Source organism: Ailuropoda melanoleuca, chromosome 2 (genome assembly GCF_002007445.2).
Source record: "Ailuropoda melanoleuca isolate Jingjing chromosome 2, ASM200744v2, whole genome shotgun sequence".
NCBI classification, from domain to species: domain Eukaryota; kingdom Metazoa; phylum Chordata; class Mammalia; order Carnivora; family Ursidae; genus Ailuropoda; species Ailuropoda melanoleuca.
The window spans coordinates 6,468,028-6,490,259 of record NC_048219.1 but is presented as its reverse complement, the minus strand read 5'-3'; the positions used below and the strand labels follow the sequence as shown (position 1 = coordinate 6,490,259).

At 49.5% G+C, this 22,232-nt stretch overlaps 1 protein-coding gene across 1 annotated transcript; it reads right to left on the bottom strand.

Moving 5' to 3' along the window:
* Nucleotides 1-336: 336 nt before the first annotated feature.
* Nucleotides 337-13,291, bottom strand: NUDC (nuclear distribution C, dynein complex regulator). Its single transcript, XM_002913312.4, has 9 exons — nucleotides 13,082-13,291; nucleotides 10,873-10,950; nucleotides 3,518-3,721; nucleotides 3,357-3,422; nucleotides 2,426-2,545; nucleotides 2,155-2,349; nucleotides 1,230-1,313; nucleotides 1,011-1,129; nucleotides 337-610 (listed from the first exon to the last, which is right to left on the bottom strand). The coding sequence occupies exons 1-9, from the start codon at nucleotides 13,160-13,162 to the stop codon at nucleotides 559-561; spliced, it is 999 nt and encodes a 332-aa protein (XP_002913358.1). The 5' UTR covers nucleotides 13,163-13,291; the 3' UTR covers nucleotides 337-558.
* Between the last annotated feature and the right edge of the window lie 8,941 nt (nucleotides 13,292-22,232).

Below are 22,232 nucleotides of genomic sequence, written 5' to 3'. Positions count from 1 at the left end.
TCAAGGCCGCTCCAAGACTGAGAATATCCACAGTGAGAAACTGTCTTAAGAGATGAAAATGGAATCAAGTCTAGCTGGTCTTAAATTTTGCTGAGTCATGGGCCCCTTAATATATTCTGGTCCCTGTAACCAGAAAAACTCACCTTTGCTCAGTCACACACAGACTAAAAGCTTAGTTTTAATTCTTCCTTTAAGTAATGAAAAACTGCCCCACAGAGCTGTAAGGACTTGCTCTGGATCACATGGCAGAATCTGGGCTAGAAGCCGAGCCCCCAGTAGCAGCAATAAGAGAGGCCTGTCCCCCAGGGAAAGGCTAGAGGGAAGAGAAGACACAGGTGGAGTAAATAGGTTTAATGTGTAACAGCAGGCCAACTGGGGAAGATAAGACACCCCCCCAGGGCCCCAGCCCTTCTCCCATGATGCCCTGGGACCAGTGTGCCTGAGCCAGTCCCATGCCTGCCCCAGCCCTGAGGCCCTCCAAGTCCCAGGGGAGGGTAGGAAAAGAAGGTGGATGGCTGGGGGCTCAGCCCCAAGAGTTCAGGGAAGCAAACACAGGGGCTAGTTGAATTTGGCCTTGGAAAAATCCATCTCTGGATGCTGATCCATGAACCTGGGGAGGGAAAGTAGGAAGGAGGTAAAACAGGCTGTCCCCCTCTCACAAAGTTAGCCCCTTTCTCCCAGACCCCGATGTCAGGTCTAATTTCTTTAGAACCCTGAGCAACCTGGAGCCAGGTCAGGCAGAGGCAGGGCCTCAGGGTCTTCTGTAGGTGGCAATGACTGCTTGTGTTACCCCTTTCTACCCTGAGGTGCCTTTGCCCTCAAGATGACCTCAGAAAGTGATGAAGGTAGGCAAGCTGAGGCCATAAATCCATAAACTTGGCTGGCTCATCCTGGAAGGGGCAGGGCGGCTCCTGTGTCCTGCTCAGTGACCCACCGACCCACTCACTGCTATCACCCAGGTCCAGGCCCAACACCCACCTCCCCCACACCCCCATCTCCGCATTGCTCACTTCTTCAGAATCTCCTGCTTTTTCTGCTCATCCGAGGTGGGCAGCCCCATGGACTTCTGCCTCTGGTCATACATCATCTTTTCCACCATGCTGCGGGTCTCACTGTCCAGGTCTGACAGCTGAGGGCAGGTGGTTAACAGGGACAGGTAAAAGCTCTGGGGCCACAGATACCCTCACCTCCCAGCTGAAGCCCCCCCCCCCCAACCAGCCAGGGCTCACCTTGGAGTTCTCAGGGTTGATCTTCTTGGTATTGATCTCAGGGTCACTGGACACCAAGCGGCTCCACCACTCCATCTTGTTGATCTGTGAGGAGGGGAACCGCCGGGGGATGGGAGGTAGCTCCCTCAGTGCCCCAGGATTCCCCCCCCAACCTTTCTAGAACGCAGCTCACGCCCATCCACATCCTGCACCGGGGACCCACAAAGACCTGTGCAGGGACCTAGCGTGCACATGGCCAAGGCCTCTGCCCTCCCCAGTAGCTGGGGGAAACGGAGGTGGACAGTTACAAATCAGTGTCATCGGGGCAAAAATAAAGTACAGAGGGAGCTATTCATCCAGGGTGGAGAGCGAGAAGTCAGAGCGGCACCCGGGCTGTGTCCAAAAGCACGGCAGGGATCCCGGCTGGGAGGAGGAGTAAGTACAAGGGCACAGAGAGGTGAGAGAGAGGCAGGTAGGCGAGGATGGGTCCTGGGTTGCGGGGGAAGCCTTCCCTGGACCCAGGGCACCTTATAGAGCCATTTATTTACATTACATGTGTTGCTCCATCTCTCTGAGGGAATGAGCGGGGGCTTTCTGAGGGCAACTCTACATTTTGTCCACTGCTCTCTCACCAGCACTTAGAATAATCTCTGGCACGAAGCAGGTATTGACGTATTTGCTGAACTGAATGCATGCACAAACCAAAAGAAGATGCTTCGGTACCAAAGACTTTCAATCTTGATTCCATCCCTACCTAGAGAAAGGAGCCCGGCAAATCTCTGAGTTGCCCGTATCCTGACTCTAAAATGGGACAGACCTACAGTAAAAATCTTGTGCAGATTAAACACGTCCGCTAGACCCCCAGCGATGGTCCCCGAATGAATGAGCAGACACCTTCCCTCCTTTCTCCATCAAGACGCAGGCCAGGAAGCCAGGCCGCTCGCACCTTCTCCAGATGCACCGTCACCACCTTGCCGTCCTCGATGAGCCACGAGCTCTCCTCCACCTTCACCTCGTTGTAGAGCTCCCCGTCAATGACTGCCGGCTGCCCCTTGAGCCCCACCCGGAGGTGCCGCCGATGGATGTCCACCACCACATCCTTCCCCTTCAGCCGGAAGTTCACGTGGAAAGGCAGTGCCAGCTGCACGGGGCAGGAGAAGTCAGAAGGAGCCCCAGGCTGGCTCCCTAACCTCCTAACCCCAGCCCTGGCCACTTACGTCCAGCTCTGACAAGGTCTGGGTCCAGCGGTAATTGGGCAAGTCGGCCCCATTGCCAAGATTGGGCTTCAGTTTCCCTTTGTCTTTCTCGTCCTCCTCCTCCTCGTCCTCCTCAGCGTCCTGCTCACAGTTGGGGTGCTCAGCTACTTACCTGACAGACACAGACTGCACCCCACTGAGCCAGGCCCGGGGCTGGCACTGGGCACACAGCCACGAGATGGGAACAGACACGGTCCCTGCCCACTCCATAGCCCACTGGGAGCCAAAGGTTAAAAAATGGTTCTGATCGCTGCCTAAGAGGAGCAGCTTACCATGCGACAAAGGACACAGCTGGGAACAGTGACAGTCAGAGATGGACCCATAGAACCTAGCTGGGGATCCAAGCCAAGGGACTTGGAAAGAAAGTCCAGCACAGAACAGAAGGTCACAAGGTAGCCATGCGCATGATTGTTCTAAAATAAAACCAGGCTGCCCAACGATCAATTTTCTTCTGTGTCTGCAGGGCTGAGACCCCTAGTGTCGAACCAGAAACTCTGGAAAGCCAAATGAATGCCCCAAATGAGTGTTTGGAAAGCTGGACCTGAGTCAGAGGGAGGAGCCTGAGGGGCACATCCCCCAGATGTATCAGAGTAGCCCACCACACAGGGCCAGCCTGGGCCCACAGACCCCAGCCCACCTGAATGATACCTGTCCAGGCACTGCCCTCTCTGGCTCTTGGGCTTTCCTACCAAGCCTTTAAGGCCAGTGGGTTGTTTTTTTAAAACCCGGTCCTGTGGTCCAGTGTCTGCGAGTGGGATCCTGAAGTGTGGGGAGGACCCCCAAAGTTGAGGGAGAGGGCATGGGGGAGGCATTCCAGAGACAAAGAAAGGCTAGAAGGTCCCTGGAAGTTCCCAAGCCCTGACTAGTCTCAGGCACCCCCAGTCCATCTCACCTGCTTCCCCGGTGAGCCAAGGCTGCCATTCTTGAGCTGGGCCTCATGATTCTCTGCGTCCTTTTTCTGTGGTGAAGGGCACAGCAGTTGGCAAGTGCATCCTCGCTGCCGGTGCCAACCGGGATGGCGACGGGGGCGGGGGAGGGGGTGTCTGCTCTCACCTGGTCAATCTCCAGCTGCAGCCTCTCTGCCTCCTCATCAGTCAGCTCCTTGATCTGGGGCCCAGAGGCCTCGGACTTGGCCTCCTTGGCCAGCCTGGCTGCCCGCTCCGCCTTCTCCCGCCGCTCCGTCTCCTGCCGAGCTCTCTTCTCCTGCCGGGCCTTCTGGGCCAGCTGGTTATGGTGGTTGAAGGTCTGTGTGATGAGCTGGGGAAGGGAGAGGCAGCCATGAGGCACTGGGCTGGTGGCCAGTGTCCCAAGGCCTGGAGTCAGCCACCTCCACGCGCTGGCACCTGTACGCGGCACTGTACTCAGACCCTCACTTCCTCATCTATGAAACGGAGATCACGCCGCACACACTGATCTCAGACCTATCATGAGAACACCTACAAAGTACCCGGAGGGACAAAAAGTGGCTATTTAAAGAACAGTCTAGTGCCTAAAAACACAGACAGCGAGGCCAGACAAGCTGAGCTCTCACCCAGGCTGCCACACACTAGCTACTGTATTTTTGGCAAAGGACCAGCCTGGAAGTGCTTTGGAGTCCTCGTCTGTGAGGACGAGTCCCTACGGTGCACAGGGAGGCTGTGCTCGGAGCCCTCCCTACAGAGCAGAGCCGGTAGAAGCCCAACTCCAGCCTCCACGCAAGCGGCCTCTCCTGAGCTCGCAGGCCTGCACTGCCCTGCTCCCGACTGATCTCTTCCTGACACGTACCCGCCTGCAGGACAGCAGAGCCAGCCTCGCCGCACCGCACGCAGAACCACCACGTTAGCAGGGAGCCGGACAGAGCTTTCTTGAGGGAAGAAGCTAGACTCCTCTCCTCAGCCTGCAAGCTTTCACTGTCGAATCCCTCCTCTTCCACGGTGCCTCCCCAGGACGCTTCCAACCCATGTCCTGGCGCGGGCCTCCCTGCTGCCCCGGAGCCACCACAATACTGCTGTCCCTGTCACTACCTGGCCGTGTGGCCTTGGACAAGTGAACGACTCTGACACCTTTTAAGCCCTGTTTTCTCACCTGTTATGAGGATCAAACACAACAGACACTTACAAGGCTGGCACAGTCCTCGCCACATCACAGCTGCATACGAAGTGTCAGCTTCCCAACACCCCTTGCCTGGCTGAGGCTAACCCAGTGGCAGCTGGTGAGGGGTGGGGACAAGTACACTCTCTGCTATAAAAATACAACGGGAGAGATGGCTCACCTGTTTATACCAATAGGACTCCGAGTGTGATTCCCCAAGCTCCCCAAGGAGCTACAGCACCAGCATCACCCAGAATTTGCGAGAAATGCTAAACTTCAGCCCCACTCCAGACCTACTGAATCAGACATTCTGGGGTGGGGCTTAGCATCCAGTATTTTTTTTTTTTTTTAGGATTTATTTATTAATTTGAGAGAGAGAGAGAGAGAGAGAGAGAGCATGCATGTGAACAGGGGGAGAGGTGGCAGAGAGAGAGAATCTGGAAGCAGACTCCCCCCTGAGCACGGAACCCAATGCAGGGCTCCATCCCAGGACTCTGAGATCCTGACCTGAGCCGAAATCAAGAGTTGGCCAGGCCGCCTCACTGCCTAACTGAGCCACCCAGGCACCCCAGCAGTCTGTATTTTTAACAAGCCCTCCTGCCCAATTCTCAAGCAGACTGGAGAGTCACACCTAGATTAGAGTTCCCAGACTACTCTGTCTACCTGTGTGACCCTGAGGTCATCAGTCTGCGCTTCTATTCCATTATTTTCAAAAGCAATCTTGCATAAGCTGTTCTTTGCCTAGAATGTCCTTGTCCCTACCCCAGGTCACCTGGCAATCTCCTGCTTATCCTCCAGGACCAGCTCCAGTGTCTCTGGAGCTTCACCTCTTTACCTTCAGCAGGCCCCGAAACACACCCAACTCAGGAAACCCAACTGTGTCTGCCCACACACCTGGAAGAGGCCTTGCAGGGCACTCACCACATGAGCAGTGGTCAATTTACCATCTTCCAAACATCTCTAAGCCAGAGCTGGAGGGAGGGAAGGGTCTGCAAGAACTCAGAGGCCTACATGGGGCTGAGGATCACCAAAGTCACCCATGGGCTCCTAGACCTAGGTTCTGGCAAATGTCCCATGGCTGCTCATTCATTTGATGCCAATTCCTCCTGCTAGCTCGGAAATCCCAACCTCATGACACACCGTGGCAGCTCCATACTCTACAGGGCTGAAGGGCACCAAAAGCATCCCCTAAACCAAATGGGTTAACAAAATGGGTTGTATGTGAAAGGGAAGTGAGTCACCCGAAGACCATTCTGCTGTCAACAGAATCAGTCATGAGACAATTACGCCAGCAGAGGCTGTTCCACCACCAGGCCTTGGTCCCAAATCCCTAATCGGGAAGACCTTGAACTCAAGCCATTTGCCAACCAGTGGCCAGGGGGAGGCGGGAGCAGGGCCCTCCTCCCTCCCAGCTCCAGTGAATCATGTTACATCCCATTTGTCCTGTTCCTTCCTAGCTCCTGGAGGTTAGGTGAGAGCAGAGCTGAACCACCAGACACAGTCAAGGCCAATCACAGCAGCCTCTGACCCCTCCTCCCAATCTCCTCCTCCCAGCTTTACCCAGCCCCAGCCCCAGGCAGAGACCCCTGGGAGTAGGGAGGGGGTAGCCTACTCTGTGGTGCCAACCAGCAGGCTGTCACAGAGCCAAGCATCTGTCACTGGACACATCGTCAGGAACCACAGCCCAGCAGAGTGGGAAAGGGATGAGAACAGTTGCTCTAGTTCTAGAAGACAGGTCCCAGACTCTTCAGTGGGCATACCCGAACACAGGCTTTCCCTGACCTAGGCTGGGTGACTGGGCAAAGCATGGTTCCCACCAGGCTGGCCAGGAGAGACACTGAGAGATACTTAACCTGAACATGGCAGGGGCTGGGGGGGCAGGCAGAGGGGTGTAGCCCAACCCATCTCAGAGGGACCACACACTCCTGTTCTAGAACTTCACATAAGTGAAATCATTCAATAAATACTCTTACGTGTGCGTCTTCCTTTAAAAGGCTGACCAGTACTCCATTAGATCTGTTACACGTATATACGACACTATTTCCCCCTCCATCAATGAATGCTCGGACTGCTTCCAGCTTTTGGCTCTCGTGTACAGTGCTGCTGTGAACACGGTGTACGAATCTCTCAAGAACCTGCTTTCAATTCTTTTGCGTGTGTACCTAGAAGTGGGATTGCTGGACCATATAGTTCTATTTTTAATTTTTGAGGAAGTGCCATGCTGTTTCCCACAGCAGCTGCACCATTTTATATTCCCATCAACAAGGCACAAATGTGCCAATTTCTCCGCACACTCGCCAACACTTGGGAGATTTCTGGTTTTTTATAGAAGCCATCTTAATGGGTGTGAGGTGAGACTTCAACATGGTTTGATTTGTTTTTCTCTGATTAGTGAGGTTGAACATCTTTTATAATAAAAAATTTTTAAAGGGCCACAATAATTCACTTTTATCAGAAATAACTGAAGTTTACCCTTTTTCCACATCCCTGTAAGCAATGGGATTTTTGTGGGTCTTTTCTTTTTACACTTTCATCAGTTTGGTAGGAAAAAAAGGGCATCTCACTGTTTATTCTCCTGGATTTCCTAGATTACTAGTGAAGTTGGACATCTTTTAATATGCTCTTTGGATATGCTCTTCTTGGAATTGCCTATTTTTCTGTTATTCTTTTCTTGTCAATTTACAAGCTCCTGCATATTAAATTAGTCATTAAACTTTCTGTCCTCTGCAGCACTGAACATTTTTTTCTAAATCTACAGTCTTCCAGTTAACTTTTTATGTTTCTTTTGCCAGACACACAGTTTTCAATGTTTGAAGAGGCAAAAAGCTACCTTTTCTTTTACAGCTTCCAGGTTTCTAATCTTGCAAGGCCTCTTCCACACAAGATCATATGGTTTCCCAGCTTTCCTTACCACACTCGTCTTGGTCTGCAATTTATTTTTACATATGAGTAAAAGAGATGGTATACTTGTGGTTCTTTACAGATAACAGCCGGCTGTAGCAGCAACGACTTATTCAATCATCCACTGTCTACAGAACTAAATTACTACATCAGACACATACGGAATTCTCGTGTGCTAGACTTTGTCTGGGTTCTCTATTCTGCTTCACTGTTCCATTCGTCTCTTCCTATGTCCGTAACACACTGATTTGATCATTACGGCTTTCCTCAAATCCACAATCCCTTATCCATAATTCCTAGCGCCCAAAGCTATAAAACTGTAGAAGTGTTTTTGGACTTGTAAGTTTGTGGCATGAAGGTATTTATAGTCTTCGTATCTCCCACTCGGTATGAATACTGACATACACTCTCCAGAAACACTGACGCTTCATTACAGGATGCTGCTCCTGACTCACAGAGCATGCAGTACGTACATGACCGTATGCACAGTACACATGTCACATACGTGCACTGTAACAAATTTATGTATAGTATGTGCACTGTATCATCTCCTAAAATCCAAAGAATCCAAATCCCAAAACACATCAGGTCCTAAGAAGTTCAAAAAAAGGACCATGGGGGCGCCTGGGTGGCTCAGTTGGTTAACCATCTGTCTTCAGCTCAGGTCATGATCCCAGGATCCCAGGATCGAACCCCATATCGGGCTCAGGGAGCCTGCTTCTCCCTCTTCCTGCCACTCCCGCTGCTTGTGCTCTCTCTCCCCTTTTCTGTCAAATAAATAAAATCTTAAAAAAAAAAAAGACCATGAACTTCAGGCACTTGGGTGGCTTAGTTGTAGACGCCTGGTTACAGCTCAGGTCATGATCTTGGGGTCATGGGATCAAGCCTGCATCAGGTTCCCCACTCAGCAGGGAGTCTGCTTCTCTACCTCTTCCTCTCCCTCTGCCCCTCCCTCGTGTGCTTTCTCTCAAATAAATAATCTTAAGATTAATCTTAAAAAACAAAACCAAAAAAATCACCATAAACTTGTACTCTCAAATGCTAGCCACTTTACCTACATGACCTCTTTTTAGCCTCACAACAGCACTGTGAGATAACGATTAAGACCACTTTACAGGTAAGATAAAATGAGGCTCAGAGAAAAAATGATTCACCCAATGCCGCACAGTTGCAGAGGGTGGGAGGGTGGGAAGGACCGGGGACTGGGATTCCAACTCACATAGGCCTGACTCCAGAGCCCACGCTCCTAACCAGTGCACTTGAAAATGATGTCTCTGGGGCCTGTGCACAGTAGGCACTCAATATAAAAGTTACTGTGGGGGCGCCTGGGTGGCTCAGTCGTTAAGCATTTGCCATCGACTCAGGGCGTGATCCCGGGGTCCTGGGATCAAGCCCTGTTTCGGGCTCCCTGCTGGGAGCCTGCTTCTTCCTCTCCCACTCCCCCTTCTTGTGTTTCCCCTCTCGCTGTCTCTCTGTCAAATAAATAAATAAAATCTTTAAAAAAAAAAAAAGTTACTGTGTTACAAATGGAGACCAGATGGGAAGGCTGGACAGGTTTCTGCCTGCCCATGGGTCTGACCAACCTCCTGGGGAAGAGCTTTATTTCTAAGGAACAAAGAACCAAGGAACATGACAAGGTCTAAGAGGAGATCAGCAGACATCCAATATGTGGCAGCTACCATCACCCCCATACTTGTATGATACCAGTTTTTTAAAGATTTTATTTACTTATGGGGGGGGACAGAGGGATAGGGAGACAGAGTACGTCAAGCACACTCCAAGCTGAGCACGGAGCCTGATATGGACTCCACCTCACAACCCTGAGAGCACGACCCAAGCCAAATCCAAGAGTTGGACACTTAACTGACTTGAGCCACCCAGGCGCCCCAATACCACTTCTTTGTATCACTCACCTCCCTCCCTTCATCCAGCTATCTCTAACTCATCCTTCATACTTCCAGCACCACTGCCTCATGAAGTCTCCCTTGAGCCCCCAGCCTAGGTTAGTCCCCATTTAATGCTCCCAGAGCTTCTCCCTAACACCTATGACTTCATTTTTTAGGGGGCAGGGTCAGGGTGCTACACTGTGAGAACCATGAAAATGAAGACGACGTCTGTATTCACCTCTGTAATCCCAAAGGGTCTGGCATAATACCTACCACAAACAGAGCATTAAGTGTTTGCTCAATACTCACTGAACGAATGAATGACTATTACAAGGCAGTCTGGCCCACAGAAAAACAGGAGGTGCTGGTGCTAACGCAGAATATTCAAGCCAGAGGGGCCTACAGGTCAGTCAGTACGTCCACCTTCTTCCATTTTGCAGACATGTAGATTGAAAGAACCAGAGAACTAGTGGGAAATCAACCAAGCCGCACAGCTGAGCCAAGATCCCGGGACGCTCCCCTCAGAGGCTAGTGTGTCTATGACGGAGTAGCCTCAGGTCATGGTGGCATGCGTGCATAAAGCATTCCAGCTTGGCAGAGCCCTGAAGCCACAGAAAGCAGTTTACAAAATGTCTCCTTATTGTTACTACGTCTCTTTAAGTGAAAACAAATATCAAGGTCCTAAAAATCACTGTGCAGTGAGGTAACGTTTTCATGACTTACCAATCTTCAAAAATATAATTACAACCTAAGGAATCAAAAGGAAGTTCAAGGTCTCAAAGCCTGTAGCACAAAATCCAATTCCCAAACCAGTGAACTTTGGGTCACAGTGTCTGAGAAGACTGGGACCGGCTGGCTTTAAGTTTTCCTTTATTTGTTTTCTAAGCCCAATTTCTAACATTTACCCACTCTCATATCCAGCTAGATAATTAGATAAAACCTCCTCGATGGAAAAGGAACCAAGACGCGTGGTGTCAGGGGCAGAAGGCGGTTTTACAACGGACTCTGGTTCCAACCCTGGCTCTTCTACAACTTAGCTCAGGACTTCGGACGAAGTCCCACTGCCTGAGCGGCGTAGTCGGTTAGGCATCCACTCTTGGTTTCTACCTCAGGATTGTGAGATCGAGCCCAGCGTCAGGCTCCGAGCTCAGCTTGGAGTCTGCTTAAGACTCTCCCTTTCCCTCTGCCCCTCCTCCCTGGCACATGCGTGTGCGTGTGTGCACGCTCTAATAAATCAATCCATCTTAAAAAAAAAAAAAAAAAAGACTTTGGACAAAGTCCCAAACACTCTGAGCCAACTTCCTCATTTGCAAAATGGGAATAGTAACACCTGCCCTGCTCAAGCTGCTGAAGGATCACGGGAAACGGGCAGATAAAGCACCTGGCAAGGAGAGGGGCTTCAATACATGACAGCTTGCTTCCTGTCCCACAACTCTTCGCCCTTGGCATTTTACTTCTGCTGAAGGTTTTTATTATGCCAAAGGAAGATCAGACGAACTTTTCTCCTGAAGAAACAGAGGTTCCAAAGGGACAGCAGGCCGCAACACTCACCTTCTCTGCCATCCCCTCTTCTCCTCCAACAAAAAAGTCTGTTTTGCGTCGAAGGAAGCTGAAGAAAGTGTTCACAAGCTGAAAGACAGAACGAGACGGAAGCTGTGGAGATGTCGCACTGGGAGCCCCTCAACTGCACAGAAATCAGATTCTAGTCCAGGAGGGAGCTTGAGACGCCACTGTTTCACCTCAAGCCTATCATCTGAGGAGACGCCTCCCCAACAGGCCCTACCTTAGTCACTCCCCCAGGAAGCCTAATCTAACCTCATTTAGATGCCTAAGAGGCAGATTTCTCATTTCTCCTGTATATGTGTACATGTGTTTCACATTCCTTGTGGCTCTATAAACAGCCTAAGGATATAGGAACACTCCTCTGCATCCAGGGCTTGAAACACCTAGGCCCGGCTTTCCTTCCAGATAGTAAAAAGTCCATCCAGACTGGCACTGGCTGAGTTACCAGGGCAGAGTCAAAAACAGGGGAGCAAATGAAGCCACTTCAAAGGTGAAAACCAACTAACTCTGGCTGGTATACCAAAGTCTCCAAGTGGTTAAGCACATGGGTTTGAGTTATCAGACTGATTTATAGGTGCTGTCATCCTGGGGAAGTTTCTTAACTCTAACACAGAAATAGCAGCAGAACCTATTTCTAGGGACCTAGTGAGGATCAAATGAGATAATGGAGGTGAGGGCCATTAGCTGTGTCTCGCCCAGACCAAGAGACCTCCTGCCAGAGTTAACTCCTCACATGCAGGTACCATGAACTATGGCTTATTCATGCCAATTCATGCTTGGCACGAGATCCAGCTCAGCGTACATCCTCAGTAAAACGTCTGCTGAATGAAAAGATCTAGTGGTGACCTAGAGTTAGCATATACAAGCCCTTTTATTTGCCCAAATGAGTGGTTCTAAGGCTGATGCTAGAACTTATCTTCATGGTTTGAGTTTCTACTTCTAGATACTTTTTTGATTCACTCAAACACTCACTCCCAAATACAATTTGGGGTCAACAATTTAGGAAGATGGGGCGGGAACCTTTACACACATGCAAATTAATAACCTCTTCCCACCTCGAAGGGCCTGGGAGTCCACCAGCACCTGGGTAAAAGAATGGGAATGGAAAGCTCAAAGAGAACTTGTTCCCAGTGAGACACAGAATCAGTAATGGACTGTGGAAAGCACAGAGGCCTAAGGAATCTGGTCCTGTCTAAGCCAGGAACCTGCTGGGTGATTTTGGGCAAGTTCCTTTGGGTTTTTTTCAGAATCAGTGTTCTGGAACTGATCTTGATAGGCTTTTCTACTTCTGACTTTCCATGCTTTTGGTCCAAAAAACCAACTCCAGAATCTATACCAGTTGGTCTATGTGTTATTGTGTGGTCAGTATGCATGAATCATGCTTTTGAAAAGCTTAAAAGCTCCATCAGGGCAAGGACAGACTTCTGCTCACATCTATATACTCAGGACCCAGTCCGGTGAGTGTCTGGCACACATCACTCAACAAATAGTTGCTGAAAGAACAAACCTGATTATTGAGAATTCCTTACTATCCTTCACTTCAAGACACTACTCTCCTCACTGCTCAGAAAATAAGGGGCTCGTAGCTCTGCCTCAAAGACAAAGGAACTGAGGCTTGCTGACGTGGAAATGTCCCTTGTTGGTAGGTGGTGGAAACAAATTGTAAACCCAGGCTTCCTAGTCCCCATTCAAGACCTGAAAGGACCACGTGCTAACATCACCCTGCTCCACCTCCACCCCTCCACACACATTCGTCAGCTGGGTCCAGGTCTTGGTAGATGCAAATCCCAGTCTGGGGTGGTTCATCCAAAGAACTGCCCTTCGGGGGCGGCCATCACAGGGGAAACGAGGCCGGAAGCATGTGTGAGACTGGGGGACTCGCTACGGGCGGCGGGGGGGGGGGCGGGCGCTGCGGGTTTTCCAGGGCCGCGTTCAGAGACGCACGAGTTGCTAAAAGAGAACTACTGAGCGGCGCCGGGGGCCCGGGACAGAAACGAATGGGCGGCCTGAAGTGCGGTGGGGAGGCCAGACCGGAAGCTGGGGCACGATGAGAATGGAGGGGCATCCCAAGAACACGCGAGGCCCAGGGGTGGATCTCGGCCCCCGAAGCCAAGTAAGTGAAGTGAGCGTGGCTAGGGCCGCGCGGGTGGGCGAGCGCCGCAGGACCAGGCCAGGCCGACGCCGCGCGGGCCGTTACCTCCTGCACGCCGCCCTCGTGCTGCTGCGCCATGGCCAGCAACATGCCGTCGAACCGCTCCTCCTCCTGTTCTCCGCCCATCGCGCCTGCCCCTAGCCACGCTCCGAGATCCCAGCTCTTCACTCGCGTCCCGCGCTCTCCCTGCTCCTTCGGTTCGCGTCCGGCCCAACGGCTCCAGTCGTCCGCCTTCCGCAGCGGAGCCGGAAACACGCACGCGCCGCACCGTCCAGGCCCGCCTTCTCGCCCTCTCTTCCCGCCTCCCTCCCGGTCCGCGACCATTGACCGCGCGACAAACAGCCCGCTTCGCCGACCATTGGTCAACTCGCTGAGCCAATTGACGAGCGCGTCCAAGAGGCGGTGGGCGGAGCCGAGGGTCCCGGAGTTTGGCGTGTGTTGCTATGGTCACCGGATGCTTTGGAGCCTTCCAGAAAACCCTGAGCTACGGTCTGGCGGGGTTGGTAATTAAAAAGGGACAAACGGCGCCTCCGCCTCGAGAGTGACTTTCAGCTTGTAGAACGGTGGAGCTAAAGATGTCCTTAGTTATCTCCTCCAGTGCGTCCATGAGGAAATGGAGGCCCCGAAAGAAGAAGGGTCTTGCCCAAAGGACAGCCTGCTTCCGTCATCATCATACTCGCCAGGACCAGCTTCTTGGAATTACAAACTGTGCAGTCGCGCGGCCCTCGGTCTGGGAAGTGCACCGTGCTTAGTTTTAATGTTCTTTTGATGCAGTACTGAAAATCTTAATTTTTGAACAAGAGACGACACGTTTTACACTGGGCTCTGCAAATTATGTAATGGTTGCTGTATTCGACCTTCACTCCTGTTAAAGTGGGGAACATGTCCCAGCCATCTAAGGCCAGCCCCTCCACTTTTGCAGTGAATTTCATCATCTTAGTCTTTTCGGGGATTCTACCCTAGTTATTACACTTTTTTTTTTAAAATCTCTTGCATCACAAATTTCTTCTAGATCATTCCCTTCAACTTACAAACATGCTCTAATGTCACTTATTTTTTTACTATTCTGTGACCCCCTTTTCTCCTACCACCCCAATTTTCAGTTCTCATTTTCAACAAAAGTTGAAAAGATTGCTATACTTGTCTCTTCCCTTTGTTATCTTCCATCGTTCCTCAATTTATTCTAATTAGTCTTTTCTTAAAATACTCTAGCCAAGGGTACAATGACCTTGTGTTGCCAAAGCCCATGGACCACTCTTATCTTCCTCAACTTCTCAACTGTATTTGACAGAGTTTGCCCCTTCTTCTAGAAACACTTTTATTGGGGCACCTGGGTGGCTCAGTTGGTTAAGCGTCTGGCTTGGGCTCAGGTCATGATCCCAGGGTCCTGGGATTGAGCCCCTGCGTCAGGCTCTCTGCTCAGCGGGAAACTTGCTTCTCCCTCCCCCTCTGCCTGGTTCTCCCCCTCCCTCTCCCTCTGCCCGCTGCTGCCCCTGCTTGTGAGCTCTCTCTCTCTCTCTCTGTGTCAAATAAACAAAATCTTGGGAAAAAAGAAACACTTTTTTTTCCCTTTAGGCTTCTGATACGGATGGAATTGTGTTCCCAGAAATTCATATGAAGCCCCCAGTGTGACTTTATGCAGAAAGGTCCATTTAAAGAGGTAATTAAAGTTGAATGAATTCATAAGGGTGAGGCCCTAATCCTATCTGAAAGAGTGTCCTTACAAGAAGAGGAAGAGATTCCCAGGAAATCATGGGTACACAGAGGAAAGGCCATGGGCGGCCCCCTTCTGCAAGCCAAAGAGAGGCTGCAGGACAAAGCAAATACCTTGATCTTGGACTTCTAGCCTCCTGAACGGAGAAAATAACGTTTCTGTTGTTTAAGTCACACAGTCTGTGGTATTTTGTGATGGCAGCCCTAGCAAACTAACAGAGCTTCTGTGTCACCACACTGACCTGGTTTTCTTCCCACTGCGCTTTCTCAGTGTCCTCTTCTACCTAGACTACTAAATGTTTGTGGCCCTGTCCTTGGCTCTACCCTCTTCCCTCTCTACACTTTCTCCTTAGGTGATCTCATGATATCTCTGGCCCAGACCTTGCCTGAGCTCCTGGGTCTTCCATCTACCTGCTGGACAACTCCACTTGATGACTGATAGATATCTCAAAATTCACATGGCTTTGGGAAGATGAAAAAGTTCTGGAGATGGATGGGGGTGATGGTTGCACAACAATGTGAATGTATTCAATGCCACTGAACTGTATACTTAAACATAGTTAAAATGATAAATTTAGGGGCGCCTGGGTGGCACAGCGGTTGGGCATCTGCCTTCGGCTCAGGGCGTGATCCCGGCGTTGTGGGATCGAGCCCCACGTCAGGCTCCTCAGCTATGAGCCTGCTTCTTCCTCTCCCACTCCCCCTGCTTGTGTTCCCTCTCTCGCTGGCTGTCTCTATCTCTGTCTAATAAATAAATAAAAAATCTTAAAAAAAAATGATAAATTTAATGTCATGTATATTTTACTACAATAAAAAATGTATAATTTTATGAGACGATTTGAAATTTGAACTCTGACTAGATATTTGATTATATTGAAGAATTACTGTTTCAAAAAAAAAAAAAACATGGCCAACATCGATATTCCCCCCCACACACAAATTAATTCCTCCCAAAGTCTTCCCCACTGAGTCAAATGGCCTCTTCTAGCACCAATTCGCCAAAGTCCAAAGCTCCACTCATCCACCTGTTTGCACAGGCCAGAATCTAGTCTCATCTAATCCACTGGTAGTCTTGTCAGCTCTTCCTCCAAACTATATCCTCTGTCCCCTTCTCACCTTGCTGTGTGGAGCAAGGTGCTATTGTTACTCTAGTCCAAACCAGCATCATCTCTCACATCCTAGCTTGTCTCCTTTCCTCCTCTCTTGTCCCTTTCCGGTCCATCCTCCATCCAGCAGCCAGAGCAATTCTTCTAAAAGACAAGCCAGACCTTGTTACTGTTTTGCTTAAAATTAGCTCTTATGGATTGCAACTGCATTCAGGATAAATTCCAAACTCCCAACCATGGCCTCTGAGGAGTGACACCATCATGGCCCTGCCCGCCTCTCCAGATGTCTTTCGTCCCAGGTTCCCCTTCACTCATGAGCCTCCCTCATTGGCTTCTTTCACATCCTCAAATGCTCTGTCCTAGTTCTGAGGCCTTTGCCAGTCAACTCTCTCTATCCATCAGGTCTCAACCGAAATGCCACTTCTTCTGTGAGGCCTTTACTAACCCTGATATACAGATTAAGTCTCTACTTCCATGATTCCTGCTTTCGAAGTACCTTGTGCTCATCCTCAGTAATTACTGACCACATTGAAACATACGATTAAGAAATTTTGGTTCATCTCCTATTGCTGAAATATAAACTTCATGAAACATAGCACCTGCTTGATTCATCTGAGTATTCAGCTCAGAACTTCAAACATTGTAGAGCCTCCGTAGATATTTAGGGACTAAATAAGTGGTCTTTGCCTGCTACCATTGAATCTCATTATAAAATTTATCAATAAATACTGGTAAAAATCGGGGTGCCTGGGTGGCTCAGTCTTCTGCTCAGGTCATGCTGGGATCAAGCTCAGTGGGGAGCCTGCTTCTCCCTCTCCCACTCCCCCTCTCTCATTGTCTCTGTCAAATAAATAAAATCTTTTAAAAAAAACTGGTAAAAATTATTGACTTTAAGTGCCCAGTGCTGTACTGAACACTGGATAAACATTATTTGACTTAACGCCCTATGTTAGTGTCCCCATTTGGGGGATGAGAAAACAGAGACAGAGAAGTGAAGTCGTGTGCTCAAGGTCACACAGCTGAAAGAGTAGAGCCAGGGTTCAAACCCATGAAGCCAGACTCCAGAGTCCACACACATCTCCTGCTTCACCTCAGAGATCTGCCTCCCTGAATTAGCACTCCAGTTTTATGAATCATTCCCGGATGCTTGTTTGCTATGACTCCTCCCTGAGAAACCAAAACCTGATCTCGGACCCTGGTGAATTCATTGAGAGAATAAATGTTGCCTGGGAAGGCCTCTTGGTGACCGGTCAGCACCACCACTAACAGCACGTACGTGGGTGATCATACCGCCATGTGCTAAGCACTCTATGAGGGGTGTGGGCTGGGTGACCTGGGAAATCAGAAAGGGAGCAATTTAGTCTTTTTTTTTTTTTTAAGATTTTATTTATTTGACAGAGAGAGAGACAGCCAGCGAGAGAGGCAACACAAGCAGGGGGAGTGGGAGAGGAAGAAGTAGGCTCCCAGCAGAGCAGGGAGCCCGATGTGGGGCTCGATCCCAGGACCCTGGGATCAGGCCCTGAGCCAAAGGCAGACGCTTAACGACTGACCACCCAGGCGCCCCGCAATTTAGTCTTCTGAAGAGGTGGAGAGGGAAAGACGTGAAGCCTGTGCTAGAGAAATAACATTTGTTCTAAGACCATGAACGGAGATGGAAGCTGACTATGCAGACAGGGTAAGGGAAAGGTATTCCAGGCAGGAGGAATAGCATGGGCAAAAGCTCCAGGCACGAAGATAAGTGACATGTCCAGGGAATGAAAAGGCGCCTAGTGCTGCCTCTCTGACTCCCAGCTCTAGTCCTTAACCCAGGCCCTCTCTGTCCCAGGATCTGGTGGCTGCCGCCTCAATTGTCTGAGGGCTCTGTACACGACAGGAGTAAACAGGCGCATCCCGGCCACAGGCTTGCAAAGCGTTTTCACATGCTCCTCCTACGGGGTATGCTCAAACTTCACAGATGACACACAGCCCGGTGCCTTACACGTAGTAGGTGCTCAATGAGCGTCAGTTGTTATAATTCTTGGGATGATGATGATTGTCGTTCCTGCTTGGGTAGGAACACCTTCATCCCCTCATCGCTGGAGGATTAACTGGGATCACTGCAGTGAAAGCACTTTGTAAACTGCAGAGATCTGTACAAGGAGAGCATTGGCAGGGACTTTTCCTCCAGAAAGCCTTCCAAATTCAAGCTGCTCAGCCCAGCTGCCCCATTTTAGCATCCCTGTCCATTGTTGACGTAGGGGTCCCACATCCCCTGTTGGAACTACTGAAAGCAGGACTGTCTCTCCCTCCTCAGAACGGGGACTCCTCAGGGCTGGCCTGTGTCTCCCCAACAGGCTGAGACTTCCCCTCGAATGGGGACTCCTGAAGGTTGACTGGTGTCTCTGCCTTCAGACTGAAGAGTGGGCCTGGAAAGAGGGCAGCTGAAGGGCCGTCCCCCGCCCAGAGGCCTCCCACCTCCCTGAATGAATAGCCTGTCATGCCCCAAGCTGAGAGATCCCTGCTGAGGCTGTTCCTTGCCCTCCGGGACCTCCACGACTGACACCCTGGCCTTCAGGCCACACACAGGGCTCAGAAAACAGAGTTCTCCACGGTGCAAAAAACAAACAAACAAAAAAAACCCACAAGAAGAAACCTGGGGGTCCAGCTTTACCATGACACCCCCACCTCCGGCCAAGAGATCTCCTATCTTCTCTGGGTCTCCTCCTCCTCTAGAAAATGGGGGTGACAGCAACAACGACAATACTGACCACTGCCCTTCCTTTACAGAGCACTTGCTGTGTGCCAGGCTCTTTGTCTCTCGGTGTCCTGACAAACACCTAGGAAAGATGCTGTTAGAGGCAGAGTTTCTGTGAAGCTGATGACATTCAAACCTCCGGGCTCTTCACTTGCACATCCAAGGCCTTGAGAGCGGCCCAGCAATGTCTTCTTACACAGACAGACAGACAGGTAGAGATAGAGATCGATTTATTCTTATATATTATATGTAGTATATACATTCTTTTTAATTTGCAAAAATAAAAATTTAAAACTACAATTGCTTTAGACCACTCTTTCTTTCCACTCTATCCCACTTCCCAATATGAATGATTACCAAGATACCTGGAAGTACGTGGCTGGTGGAGGAGAAAGAAGGCTATGTAGGGGCGCCTGGGTGGCGCAGTCGTTAGGCGTCTGCCTTCGGCTCAGGGCGTGATCCCGGTGCTCTGGGATCGAGCCCTACATCGGGCTCCTCCGCTGGGAGGCTGCTTCTTCCTCTCCCACTCCCCCTGCTTGTGTTCCCTCTCTCGCTGGCTGTCTCTCTCTGTCAAATAAATAAATAAAATATTAAAAAAAAAAAAAAAGAAGGCTATATAAAGAGCAAGAAGCAAATCTGTGCAAAATTCTTTCAGTCATCACTGAATTGTCTGTCATTTCATAGTGACACCAACTCAAAAAGGAAGTTCTCTCCTATAAGGAATATGCAGCATGCGCAAGTATAAATACTCCATGCATATCTTTCTTTTTTGATAGTAATTACACAAAGTAGAATTTATCAAAATTCCTACTACACACCTATAAGCACTATCACAATTATCAGAAATATCTATGTGTGGAGTGGCATGCTTACATATCCTGGCTATAAAGAAGAAAACGTGTTTTTATTACTAAAAAAGAAAAAAAGAATAAAATATGCATTTTTAAAAAAAGATTTATTTATTTATTTATTCATTTATTTGCGAGAGAGAGAGAAAGAAAGAGAGAACATGCATGCGGGGAGAAGGGCAAGAGGGAGAGGGAGAGAGAATCCACAAGGAGCCTCCCCACTGAGCGTGGCGCCTGACACAGGGCTCAATCGCAGGATCCTGACATCACGACCTGAGCCGAAACCAAGAGTCAACCACTTAACCAACTGAGTCATCCAAGCGCCCCTAAAACATGCTTTTGATCAACCACGCAAGAGGAAAGACAGAATCATCTCTCCATTGTCATTGGAGAAATTTACTTTTAAAATTCATGGACAGTTCTACTTCTTCACCTTCCTTCTCTTCTTGAAAATTTCAGTCCTGAAACTATTGAGTAGAGCAGAACAGGAGGGAAGCATGTGACTGAGGGTGAGGGAGCCACAGTGGCCCAGACCAAAAGTCAGAGCCCCACCAGGGTGAGGAGGGCGTCCACATGGCATGGGGTCCAGTAAGGTGAAGAAGGTATCCCTGAGTGGGAGGGGGCATCCTGACAGGAGGTATCAGAGCCCAAGTGGAGTGAGGAGGGCGTTTCATAGGGGATGGGGTGGTGGCAAAGATGGGAGATTGGTTAGAAACAGGGGCTTGATCCAATAAGCAAATAAATGCAGAATAATGGAAGCCAGATTTCTCAGTGTTGAGGAAGGGAGGTACAAATATAGAAAGGGGGGACCAGAACAAACCCCATTACAGTGGATTAGAATTGCAGGTGATAGTCTGAACCCATGTTTTTTTTTTTTAAGATTTTTTATTTATTTATTTGATAGAGATAGACAGCCGGAGAGAGAGGGAACAGAAGCGGGGGGAGTGGGAGAGGAAGAAGCAGGTTCTCAGCAGAGGAGCCCGATGTGGGACTCGATCCCGCAACGCCGGGATCACACCCTGAGCCGAAGGCAGACGCCCAACGACTGCGCTACCCAGGCGCCCCCTGAGCCCATGTTTTTAAGTATGTATAAATAGATACAGAAATAAATGTAACTGGGGATGCCTGGGTGGCTCAGCTGGTTAAGCGTCTACCTTCGGCTCGGGTCACGAACCCAGGGTCCTGGGATTGAGCCCTGCATCGGGCTCCTTGCTCAGCAGGGATCTTGCTTCTCTGTCTGCCACTCCCCCTGCTTGTGCTCTCTCTCTTTCACACACAAATAAATAAATAAAATATTTTTAAAGAAGAAATAAATGGGGGCATCTGGGTGGCTCAGTCGTTAAGTGTCTGCCTTCGGCTCAGGGCCTGATCCCAGGGTCCTGGGATTGAGCCCCACATCGGGCTCCCTGCTCTGCTAGGAGCCTGCTTCTTCCTCCCCCACTCCCCCTGCTTGTGTTCCCCCTCTCGCTGGCTGTCTCTCTCTCTGTCAAATAAATTAATAAAATCTTTAAAAAAAAGAAGAAGAAGAAAGAAATGTAACTGTAAATGTGTGTGTGTGTGTGTGTGTGTGTGTGTGTACACGCCTTAGCTTGGAAGGGCCTGGGAACAGTGACACCCTCATAACAGTGAGTAGGTCTTGGTTTCTAATTATCATCCTGGCACCCAGATCATGGTTTTTAAATACTACACTCCACTGAAAGATTGAATCAGAGATTCTCGGAGTACTGACTGATTCCAGGGGCTTGAAAAGAGGTATCTTCTTATATCAGAAAACAAAAGATATTCAAAGAATGATGGGACATGTCAAAACGACAGACCCCAGCTTAAAGAAGATCCCATTGGGCTAATCTGTGACAATCTGAGCATTAACAAAAAATGACAGTAATAGATTACAAACTACTAAACAAAATAGGAGACCATGAATTCATAACTAAACACACACATACAGGGGCATCTGGGTGGCTCAGTTGGTTAAGCATCTGCCTTTGGCTCAGGTCGTGATCCTGGGGTCCCAGCATCCAGTCCCATGTCAGGCTCCCTGCTCAGCGAGGAGTCTGCTTCTCCCTCTTCCTCTGCTCCTCCTCCTGCTCGTACTCTCTTGCTCACTCGCTTTCTCAAACAAATAAATAAAATCTTTTAAAAAATAATAAGTAAATAAGTAATAAATACACACATACATACATTCAAACTAAGAGGAGGTATATCTATATAGTTTCAAAAAACCTCGTCATAAACTACCAATTCCTTAGAAAGGAAAAAGAGTAAGTAAGTGGAGAAGCCTGGCAGACACACCTTAATCAAGTGACCAAAGTGAAACATGGGACAGATGGAAATGTGTGCTACCTAATAAAAAGTATCAAGAAGAACACAACAGTGGGACACCTGGGTGGCTTATCGGTTGAGAGTCTGACTCTTGATTTCAGCTCAGGTCATGATCTCAGGGTCATGAGATTGAGCCCCACGTTGGGCTCCACACTCAGTGCAGAGTCAGCTTGTCCCTCTCCCTCTGCTCTCCCCCCGCCCCACTTGCTCTCTCTCTCTCTCTCAAATAAATAAAATCTTAAAATTTTATTTTTATTTTTTTTAAGATTTTTATTTATTTATTCGACAGAGATAGAGACAGCCAGCGAAAGAGGGAACACAAGCAGGGGGAGTGGGAGAGGAAGAAGCAGGCTCATAGCAGAGGAGCCTGATGTGGGGCTCGATCCCATAACGCCGGGATCACGCCCTGAGCCGAAGGCAGACGCTCAACCGCTATGCCACCCAGGCGCCCCTCAAAGAAATAAAATCTTTAA

What these genes read in the sequence shown, in the direction of transcription:
- NUDC (XM_002913312.4), bottom strand. Translation starts at nt 13,162, where the DNA reads ATGGGCGGAGAACAGGAGGAGGAGCGGTTCGACGGCATGTTGCTGGCC. An exon ending in TGCAGCTGGAGATTGACCAG is followed by an intron (nt 3,423 to 3,517) that starts GTGAGAGCAGAC and finishes CCTTCACCACAG; the next exon opens with AAAAAGGACGCAGAGAATCA. An exon ending in AGACCTTGTCAGAGCTGGAC is followed by an intron (nt 2,350 to 2,425) that starts GTAAGTGGCCAG and finishes TGCCCCGTGCAG; the next exon opens with CTGGCACTGCCTTTCCACGT.